Here is an 11,264-nt window from a genome sequence, read left to right on the forward strand (position 1 = left end):
AAAACGAACAGCTTTTATTCTACTAAGGGGGCGTGTTTGCTGACAAGCGGAAGTGACAAACGTTTTAGAGCACTTAATCTGAGTTTTAAAACATTTTAACTTTTAAGAGTGTTTTTGCATCTTAGCTTTGTTTCCCCATTATCAGTACAATTTGTAAAGAAATTGTAAGTGATGTTTCTAGCTAGTCTTGCTCACATACTGCTTTAGAATGAATGATTGTCACAAAAATACCACCCATTTACTCAGTCTTAGTTTTATTGCCCTGTTTGGATTAAAATTTTGGATGCAGCAGAAACCTACAACCATGTTTATCAACTACCATCACAAGAATTTTGACACATCTAGTAATCCATATTTTACATATCCTGACCCACATTTTCTCAGTTAGTCAATCCCATCAGGCAAGTGATGCTTCCAATCAGCCACATAAAATGTAAAACTCATTTAAAATGCCAGCATACATATATTCAAGAGTAACACCACCATATCGGGAACCAAATTGTTTTATTTATAAAAAACAAACTGCTCATCTCATACTCTAAGTTTAAAAACACTAACAGGCATCAATTACAATGATTACATCATAACATCATGGGACTGGCATTTGTGGCACTGAGAAATAATGCTTGATTAAAAAATAAAATAAAAATACAAGAGCTGTGATCATTAATTAAAAATTAGACATTAAAACAAATTCACCTCCTCTGCTGCATTAGGCAGAATATTTGCCATCTTTTGAAAGAATGACACTTTTCACCAGTGCAGAGAAAAAAAAAAAAGAAAAAAAAAGGCAACAGGGGGAACAAATTCAATTCTACAACAGGGACAAGTTTGCATCAAATCACCTGAGATAAAATTAAAATGCACCTATGCATCTTAAAAACCCATTTTCCTCCTGTGCAACCTTTTGATTGACTTTTGCTTTAAGAGGTGAAGGAACATGACCTCACAGCAGCTCATTCACAAGAGACACCCTAAATGCAACAATAGTGATTTGTGCTGAGGCACATAGTTTGTCATATTCCATCTGCTAATCCACCTAAATGAAGTGAAGGTTGCTCTCAAGTTTTTCCCCTGTCTGTTGTCAAAAGAAAACCACATGCTGTGTGTGCGCAGGTCATCAATGGGCTTTAACTATAAGGACTAAAAGCAGTTAGACATGGTCAGAGCTCCAGAGCAGGCAAGCAGAGGTATTGCCCTCTAGTGATTATATAATGGACACTGCAGCTCAACACCTGCAAGAGAAAAAGAAACAAAAAAAAACAAAACAAAGTAAGTCAGCAAAGCACAGACTTCAAGCCATATCCATGCTCTTAAAACTTTGATTTGACAAAGACAGTAGCCTCTCAGACTTAAAATGGGAGCTACTGAGGTGGTACAGGGTCAACAGTCAATTTAGAGCTATGAGGCTTGTGCATAAATAAAAGTCCATGCATTCCAGTGTGGTTTATGACACCAGTTGTACTGAATAGGCACACAAAGTTTGAGGCTAATACATTATATTGCTGTTACGTGTTGTTTGTTGTCTTACGTTAGATTTTATTTGGGAATCCCCGCCACAATCTCAGACTCGATTCTACAGTGATCAGATCCACGCAGGAATTTAAAGAATCCTGAAACCAGAAACAGACCAGAGGACAGTTTACACATACATTTGTTCAGTTTCAACAAATTGAAAGAATAGCTTTGGCCCAACACCAACTATGTATGTTTAGAAGTATAAAATATCTTCATGTCTTCAGTGAAATTGTGTGCATTTGTGTCTCATTCAGAACAGCTGCTAGGTATAGCAATGCAGAAAAGTATTCATATCATTTAATTAAAAGTAGAATTCCAACAATTCAATTATAGTATCAGCTAAAATGTACTTTGTATCAAAAGTAGAAATATTCCCATTTAGCTCATTCATTTATTTATTTATTTATGTGGCAACCTGTATGCATTATTTCTTATGTTGTCTAACTGATCTATACAGCACTGGGTAGTTTAAATTATAGAAATGCATCATATGATTTTACAGAAATATGACGTGCACCAAGTTTGAACAGTTTATTAGATACACCTGTACTATAATGCAGTTTAATACAGCATCCCTGCAAAAAATAATAAATCTGTCTTTATGCAGGTTGTAATGTTCAGTTTTTGCAACACTGTCAGAAACAAATAAATGTGGTCAGTTGAGGCTGCATTATACTGAAGTGTTTAATAGTCCATTTTCTTCATGCATGTAAACAGAAGGGCTACTGTTTATAATAAGAGGAACTAGTTGTATGTGAGCTAGTTAAGTAAAATGTGTGCGTTTCTGCTCACCGTTATCACCCCAGTCAGTGTTCCAGGAGTTGGCACAGAGCCAGTAGGGAACACCATCCTCCTCCCCCCAGCCTAGGATCTTGATGGCATGGCCGCCCACAGCAGACCCATACACATGCTGATACACACCTGAGACGAGAAAAAAAAAAAAAAAGATAAAATAAAATACACACAACAAGAGAAGGAACACAATAGAGGAGAGGGTCAGCAAGAGTTTGAGTTCAAGTGCATGAGAGAAAGTCAGAAACAACATTTCACAGAATCACTGAGCTAAATCTGCAATGAGTGCACATGTTCTTACCCGTCTTGTACAGCAGAAAGTCTTCATAGACGGTAAAGGCTCCCTCTACTGGGCCATTCTTGTATATCTCACTTTGAATCTGCTCCACATCTGACAGCACGCTGTAAGATGTTTTACCTGCAACACACAGAGTTAGGATCCTGCGCTGCATGTGTGTACATGCATACAAGACTATGACATGACTGGATACATAAAACAATTAATTAATAATTTCTCTTTATCAGAAATCTAATAAAAAAAATACTATAAATGTGTAAGCCAGCCAGTGTAAATGTATACCGGTTAGTGATAGATTAGGTATTGACTACTGATACCAGATTTAATAACTATTAATAGATTGGCTGAGTAACCTGAAAATCTAATAAAATGAATTAACACATTTATTCATGTATGGTCTCTTACATATTTTAAGATAAAATCAGCTTCAGCTGAGTCTGTTACTATTAAAATGATGCCTTTTGTTTTTGATACTGCATTAATCAGATTCAGAGCAATGTTGAGACACAAAGCACTACAACAAAATAGAATATAACGAACTAAAGTGAGGAACATTTCAAACAGATTTAATTTCTCTTATTACTATACAGTAAGTACTGGTTAGCATCCAAAGAGAGCTAATTGTTAGCATGCTTAACCCTAATCCTCCCTTATTTATTCCTGCCTTTCTTACCAAAGTGCTTGTCTTGTTTGTAGCTGGGGGTGTATCCAGTTTCACACTTGTAGATGCACTGAGGTGTTTCTCCACCCTCCCCAGTACAGGAGGGTCTGCTGCCATTCACATGGTGCTCGCAGGGGGGGATGGTGTAGGGACGACAACCTGTAGACACAAAGAGCGTCAGAAGTGTAGACAACACATGTGCAGTGTGCCACTGTAGGACTCTTGCACACAAAACTCACCAACATGGGAATCATAGAGGCCTCCAGAGACCAGTCCCTCTTTGGTCCAGAAGTCCCAGGCGGCTGAAGGGTAGCCACCATTACATCTAAGTAGTGAGAATAAAAACATTTTTTCAGAACATTTCCACCTTTACAGACAACCACTATGTACTCCCTGCCTCCAACTCCAAATGTTCATGCTATACAATATCAGGGAGGCGCAGATGCAACTTTTTGCTCTCCCAATACTGATTCTGAATCCTACTTCTTGGTACTGTATCTGCCGATACCAAGAACTGATTCATTAATAGTGCTCGCTTTTCCCCAATTGTAAAATCTGTACACCTCATTGTATAGAACTCACTGGAATCATTTTTATGTAATGTTATATTGAGGCCAGGGATTTATTAAATACACAATAATTCAAATTTCAAATAGTAGGTTTGCTAATGAGCTCTGGATTATGGTCCACATGCAGTAAGTCACTTCAATTATCTGTTGGGGACATTTGAACACAAAGCAGTGAAACATTTCACATATTGCTGCCTCTCACCCCATGCCACAGCTGTCGCAGCAGGTCAGCAGATCCTCTGAGGAGATCTCCACGCTGACCTTGGCATTGCTGTGGATACACACACGGTCGGAGATGGCCTCTGCAGCGCCAAATGCCTGCGAACACAAGAACCAAAACATGTCACACAAACACAATCAAACTAAATTCCGTAGATCATCTGTAACTTCAAAAAAAAAAAAAAAAAAAAAAATACATATTTTATGGTCACATCTTTTGAGCAGTGAGTTTTTAAATCTCACCCAGCAGGATCCACAGGAGCCCTGGTCTCTGATCTCCTTCAGAGTGGGACAGTTGGGCCACTGCTCTCTGGAGTCAAACTGTTTAGGCAGCTTCAGGTCTCCAGCATACTGAACCCTGCAGAGGAAAACAGCGTACACAGCACATGTATGATTAGGAGATGTACAATGCAGTAAATACTCACCCTCACTGATATGGAAATATACAGAAATACTAATCTGGAGTTGATCTCATGTGCTTTACGTCCACCAACAGACGGTATGAGTGAGACTCACATGACTGGCAGTTTAGGTCCCTTCAGCATCGTACCACACAGTCTCTGGACATAACTGTAGTCGACATTATGGAAGTTGTGACCAGCCTGCAGGAGAGGAGGGATATTTTGCCAAATAGAACTGCTTATATCCACTGACACAAAAGTCCAAGGTAAGGAAAAAAAACAAAAACAAAAAACAAAACATTCACCTTCCAGGTAGTGTTGAACTTATTGATGTAGTTGACCATCTCGCTGGACAGTGGTTGGAGGCGGGGTCTGGCCAGGATCACCGACAAACTGGCAGCCAATAACAGGAAGGCTGCGCGCCACATTTTGCTTGAAAAATACAAAATTAAGGGGAGGACAAGTTTATTCTTTATTCACTTTACAAAAAATAAAACTGCAATTTTGACTTATAATGTGATATGATTCCCGATTAATAGGAATGATAATCACATCAATTTTCATTTTCACTGAAGAAAAAACTACCTGTGCCAAACATGTTTTCTTACATCTGGAGAACCAGATTTGTAGGCCAGGGCATCTTTGCAGCACTTCATTATAATGCTGTTTTGACACATTTTACCTTTTATCAAAAAAAACGCAGCTTCTGCGATTTGGATATTGCAATTTCAAAAATAGGGCTACACAATTAATCAAACTAACGTATTGATTTTCCTCAACTTTCAGTGATAAAGGCTGAAAGGGTAACAATGTCTCAAAGAAAGCCACAAGAACAAGCATGCAGTACTTAAGCCCAAATGACTGCACATACAAGTCTTTCTTACTGAAAGCACAGGGGAGGGAAAAAAGCAGTATTAACTTTTGTATAAAAGAATGTCGTCCACATTAGTATAGAAATACAAGCCTGCGACAACGCAAAGCTATGCTTAAAACACACTAGACTTACGTCTCATACACTCCTGAAACTAGGCTGGGGAAAAAAAAAAATAAATAAAAATTTAAAATTTCACAGCTGACTAGATGTCACTCCAGTTGCAACCACAAGTGGAACATGCATATACAAAGAAAACCTCTTATCCTCAGTCAGTCATGCACGTCAAGAGACTTTTCCAGTGGTTAAACACACTGCATCAGCAGGCACATAAATAGTCCAGTGATTTCAACTTATTCCTTAGATTTAAATCTACATGCACACACAAAAAGGACTTTGGACTTTCAATACACAGTGCATTTGTTTTTGTAGAAGACAGTGTTTTCTCAGCTGTAACAAGACTGGGTTTCAGTTCCCACTCAAATAAATAAAAATAAATGATTAATATGTCCTCAGTTCCTCGTGATGCAGAAAATGCCACACACAATGCAAATGTATGCAGTCATTTAGTTTTTAAGATTAAAAAAAGGTGAAGAGGTAAGAGGTGAAATGCACTGGTGAGAGTTGAGATAAGCTCCAGACAAGGACCCATTAGATATCATAATGTTGCCTATTAAATAGAGGAATGTGCTCAGGATAATCAGCATGCCAAGTCCAGCAAAAATCAATACCAGTGCAGACACTGTGCTCCATTATAAAACACAATGGGATGAACTAACATGCAGCTTCAAACCCTGATAAAAAGAACAGATTATGTTAGTAAATCTTAAAGCCTGAACAGCAGGAGTCAGGAACAAAAAGGAAATCTACATGTTTGGGAAGCGGCAGCAGTTTCAAGAATTCTCCACCATAATATGTTAAAGTTTAAAGAGTTTAGCTCAGTTACAGCGTTAATCAGAATCATTAAGCAGAACCCCTTTAACTAGTCGTCCAGCAATATAATTTCCGAGTTGACACAACGAGCACTGATAACAGCTTCTCTTGGTGATCAGCCAAGAGTGTCTAATGCACAAATTAGCTTTGGGAATTAACCTGAACTCAGGTAGCAAGATAAACAAGGAAAGATATGTAAAGTGACTGGATGTAAGTTATAGAAAACCGAGGCAATGACTTCTTTAAAAAACACTTGTTACTAACATTGCGTGGCAGCTGCAGAGTCGCAGTGGTGATGTCAGGAGAGGACTGTGTTGCACCCGCCGCAGTGAAGATTAGTTGAAGATTGAAGTTGGCTTCGCAACGCAGAGACGGAATGGGACACCTTGCACAGGTAACAAAGAAAATCCCTGTTGCATTCCAGTGAGGGTCTTTTATAGAGAAAGTTTGGTAAGGAAGTTAAGAGAAACACCTGACCAATCAGTGGACGTGCTGACCCCCCCCCGGGCGGTATTAATGTTCAGCCCCACGTGGGACGCTGTCCACTAGAGGTCAGAGGCCAAATGATTTTAGACAATTTCTTAAATGACCATATCTTGTTACTAAATAACTACCATGAAGAAAGATCTGGTGTTGTGATGCTGAGGGGATTACAATGATGCCAAACATCACCTGTTTCTCTCTTATAGTTACACAGCAGACTGCAAACGTACACAGCAGACTGAGGGGGGTGCGACTGTCCGGGGAGCGTCCCAGGGTGAGTGATGAGTGGCTGTGCAGTTTAGTGATCAGGCACACACTTTAATGCTCAGAAATATCCTACAGCCTTGTGTCAGAAAGACATAAATGTTGACTTTAAAAACATTGAGATTCTGTCTTCCCTCCCCCCCCATATCATCATTTACTAAACTGTGTTCCAAGCAAAATTAACACTAACTGTCTTGTTGCCAAGCAGTTTTACATGGACTTATGTAGGAACATAAGACTTATTAGACTCTGTGCTTACATGGCCCACTGCCACACAGCTTCTCTCTTGAGAACAAGAACCTGTCTTGTTAGATACCTGTAATCTCAGCACACCTGTTTAGGCATGTCCTGTTTCTTTTACAGAAAAAAAGCAGAAGAGAATCCAATGAAAGACACTTGGATCTGCGAGATAAAGAAAATATGATTTCCATCGAAAATGGTTTGATATCACATGACTGATGACAATGAATCATCACAAGCAAAAAGTACAGAGGGAAGTAAGAATAGAAAAGTCCCCTTTACAGAATGACATTTTGACATTGCGCCCTGAAATCACTGAAGCTCTGTCGCTTGTCTTCCTTTCTCTAAAATCTAAACCAGGCTTTTGTCAAGTGCTCAACTTTTGATATTCTGTGTAATAAATAAATAAATAAATAAATAAATAAATAAATAAATAAATGGATAGTAGTGGTTTCCTTGGCACGTATACTTGCAACCCATAGATTATGTTTACAGGTGGGTTGCAGAGAGATTTCAAAGGATCCTGCAGATGTTGGGGGTGAATTAATTAACTCACATTTGGGCTACACAAAAAATTCACAAAGACCAGACACGTTTATTTGTTCAGTTTTTAGAGAAGTGGTTCAACCACACAAAAAACAGCTGAAGCAATGATTTAAAGGATGTGATTTGGAGAACTGAACCATCAGCCTGCTGAGATGCACCACTGTCAGCCCTGAAGGACTCAGTCTCATGTCAATTACCTCAAACTACTACAGTTGTCAAAGCAAAACCAACAAAGGCCACACTAACTTGCTGAGTCATAGTGGAGGGCCGTGAGGCCTCTCTTTAGCAGAAGTCTTGCATCTCCAAAATTCAGTCAAATTCTCAGAAATAAAAAACAGCCCAGCTTTCAGCTTGATGACGGTTTCTTTCTGATGCAAACAGATCTTTAAACAGCGTCTAAAGGGTTGTGACATCCCCCCCCCTTACATGGGAGGTTTAAGATCAAGACAAGAAATGGGTGAGTCAGCGCTAAAACCACAGAGAAAAAACAAAATGATGTCCTCACCAAATACTTTGTGGAACAAATGACCCTCACATAAGTGCTAAAATAACGGGTTGAGTTCAGCTCCTTTGTCTTCTCTTTATATTCTTATGTAATTGTTTGTTTTTTAAATCTACACTAAACTGGGAAACACTGATCAGTATTAGGTACCTCTGTGGAGAGTTCTGGATGTCAAAACTAAAGAATCAGGTTTTTTATTCTAATATATTGTACTATAGGTGGGACAAAGCAATATACTGTAATGTTCGTTTAATGTTATAAAATTCCTGCCTCCAGCAAAAAGACCTGGAAGAAATGTCAAGACACTGTACAAGCACAGTTTCCCTATCTGTATATCATTAAAAACATAACACCTTTCATCTTGCCTGCTAGGGCAACAGGGCGACATCCAGTCTGATAAATGTATAATACTACACTATAAATCTGGTTGACAACTAATTTCCTGTTTCCTTGTCACAATGCTGAGGACCTGCTGACAGGAAGGGGTCCGATGTCTGATTTACTCAATAGTTAAAAAGGGACAGTTCATGCCAAAAATACAGATTTCTCCTTTTACCCGTGGTGCTGTTTATCCATCTAGATTGTTTCTGTGTGAGTTGCAGAGTTCTGGGGATATCGGCCGTAGAGATGTCTGCATCTTTTGAAAATAATGGGACTATATGGCACTCTGCTTGTGGTGCTCAAAGCGCCAAAAAATACAATTGACCGGGTTACTCAATATAATTCACAGATTTGTTGTGAGCAGTTTCATGTAGGAACTATTTTCTTTCTAACTGCTCACAACAAAATGTTGTCTTGCCCCCCCTCTAGCACTGAAAGATCAATCAGCAGAGGATGAAATGGCTGCCTCCAGCTCCCATAAAACCTAGTTTCACTTTCCATTTCCCTATTGGGTCAATGTGCGGGACGGTTCAGTATCGTGTTTCATATTCATTTTACCTTCAGGTTTTAAGTTCTTTCCTCTCGTTTCATCGAGATGCCGCCTGCTACACCAGATTTCGATGTGTCCTAATCATTAATAAATGAGATGCACGCGTGTCTGGATAAATTAGCTCCACCTGCTTTCAAACGTTTCTTACCAGCTCTGCCCATGAAGCCTAAAATGGGTCAGGCAGTCGCAAACAACCACCACCATTTGAGCTATTAAAACAAATAACTGCTGCAGCGAGGACTTGAGCTGCTCTTTGTAACACATGACTCGATGTCAGTCCAAGATATTAACTGAATACCGTTTAACGTGTTGTTTACTAACTCAGGAATACGTAAAGTGTGACAGATTTAGCTAGCTTAACTGCTAACTCACCGTGTAAACAATCTGTAACTAACGTCTAAAAACCGGAACCGCTTTAATGTGGAGGATAAACCCACAAAAATAAACCACTTACTTGTAGGTCGTATGTCAGCTGTTGGCGTGTACGTGAGTAAATCTTCAGCTCCAGATGCCCCCTCTCCAACGGACCTTCACTGATGAGTAAAGTATGTGGTTGTGAAACGGTCCTCCTGTTATTTATTCCTGGAACCACGTGAACCGGTCACATGAATGCAGCTCATGTGATCTCGGTAACGAAGCCAAAAGTCACCACACCACCACTCTTCCTTTGTTGTTCCGGACCGTGCGCGTCTTGGTTCGTAAGATCAGTGATGTTTTCTCACAGACAAACAGTGATCTGAATCTGTATCTAACCGGCAAAAACATGCTTAACGACGGGAGAGTTTGGTGCACCGGGACGCAGCACTACTTCAGTCTGACCGCGAGGTGGTGCTGAAATGTTTTGATATTTATTTTTGAATGAAAACCCTGCAATCTAAATATCTATTTATCCGTTTTAAAAATACATTTTCTTATTGCTATCGTAATTTTTAACCTATATTTTTATTATTATCATTGAAATGGACCTTTCATGTAATGGTGTATTTAATTTATATCAAAGTCTGTATTGCTGTTTTGTCTCTCTGTATTGGTCTGTGCCACAACAATAATGCTTAAGTAAAAGTGCTGAATTGTAAAAATTAAATGTAGTTGTAAAAGCAGCAGATCTGTTTTAGTATTTGGCAAATACTCAGATCAAGAGCAACACAACGTGATTAGGACATCCCCACTTTTGACTGAGCCATGTGACTTTTGGTCAGGGGACCACTTGACCCAAAATCTGGGAATTTGAGAAATCTGTAGAAGCGGAGTAGGGATTTCTGTCACAACTTCACCTAGGCTTCTTCCAAGGTGCATGGAGAAAGGAAAAAGTCTGAAGAGGTCAAAACTCCAGCAACACTTGTAGTATTAAGAAGAACTTTATTGGTAGACGGACGCGTTTCAGCTTGTGGCCTTCATCAAGGCCAATTTTAGAAATCTGTATACATATCACTTTATTCTACTAAAGATCACTGATAACTTTAAATTAGCTAGAAAAGGTTGTCATCACATCCTGGTTATGAATAATTTGCTATTATCAGTCTAAATTGCTTCGTATTTATTTCTGGGCTATAATGTCTCAAAAGCTTCAACACAACTCAAGCCCAAAGGTCACTTGTTATTTATCTGACTAAAATATTTGCTAGAAGGCTTTTCTAATGATATTTTTAAGTAGTGTGATGTAGTTATTCTGTTAAAAAAGATGCTGAGGACCTTTTTTAATAATGCGCGGACAGCAATGTATGTGTATGGTGATATTTGAACATTTTTAGTTTATCTGTGACTTTTATTTCTAATTTTATTCTTTTGAGACATAACTTGTGATTTGTAACTGATGGTGACAACAAGTTTTTTTGTCTTTCACGCTGTGTCATGCTATATTGTGCTGTGGATCACTGACCACAGAGAACATGCTGATTGTCTAGCTGCTTTCTCTTCCTTTTATCAGTCATCTGACTTTCAAAATGATGAGATACGAAAAATACTGTAAGCACAGCTCACCAACTTTAATCATTGTTTTACCAAGCAAGTTGCACAAGAGCAGATCCTCATTTGCT

General features: G+C 38.9%; 1 protein-coding gene across 4 annotated transcripts; it reads right to left on the reverse strand.

Annotated features, from left to right (window-relative positions):
• Positions 1-487: 487 nt before the first annotated feature.
• On the reverse strand, positions 488-9,963 carry ctsba (cathepsin Ba). 4 transcript variants are annotated; one of them, XM_044181033.1, is made up of 12 exons: positions 9,683-9,878; positions 6,527-6,647; positions 4,764-4,890; positions 4,574-4,659; positions 4,301-4,415; positions 4,041-4,156; positions 3,509-3,594; positions 3,282-3,428; positions 2,612-2,728; positions 2,311-2,439; positions 1,532-1,613; positions 1,112-1,235 (listed from the first exon to the last, which is right to left on the reverse strand). In XM_044181033.1, exons 3-11 carry the CDS (start codon positions 4,884-4,886, stop codon positions 1,540-1,542), a joined length of 993 nt encoding a protein of 330 aa, XP_044036968.1. In that variant the 5' UTR covers positions 4,887-4,890; positions 6,527-6,647; positions 9,683-9,878; the 3' UTR covers positions 1,112-1,235; positions 1,532-1,539. The 4 variants fall into 4 exon arrangements, with proteins under 4 accessions (XP_044037132.1, XP_044036968.1, XP_044036881.1 ...); XM_044180946.1 differs by lacking the exon at positions 6,527-6,647 and having other exon boundaries at positions 9,683-9,963; XM_044181109.1 differs by lacking the exons at positions 6,527-6,647; positions 9,683-9,878 and adding an exon at positions 9,237-9,255.
• Between the last annotated feature and the right edge of the window lie 1,301 nt (positions 9,964-11,264).

This window comes from Siniperca chuatsi, linkage group LG1 (genome assembly GCF_020085105.1).
Source record: "Siniperca chuatsi isolate FFG_IHB_CAS linkage group LG1, ASM2008510v1, whole genome shotgun sequence".
NCBI classification, from domain to species: Eukaryota; Metazoa; Chordata; class Actinopteri; order Centrarchiformes; family Sinipercidae; genus Siniperca; species Siniperca chuatsi.

What these genes read in the sequence shown, in the direction of transcription:
- ctsba (XM_044180946.1), bottom strand. Translation starts at nt 4,886, where the DNA reads ATGTGGCGCGCAGCCTTCCTGTTATTGGCTGCCAGTTTGTCGGTGATC. An exon ending in AGTTCAACACTACCTGGAAG is followed by an intron (nt 4,660 to 4,763) that starts GTGAATGTTTTG and finishes CCTCTCCTGCAG; the next exon opens with GCTGGTCACAACTTCCATAA. An exon ending in CTTTCTGCTGTACAAGACGG is followed by an intron (nt 2,440 to 2,611) that starts GTAAGAACATGT and finishes TTCTCGTCTCAG; the next exon opens with GTGTGTATCAGCATGTGTAT.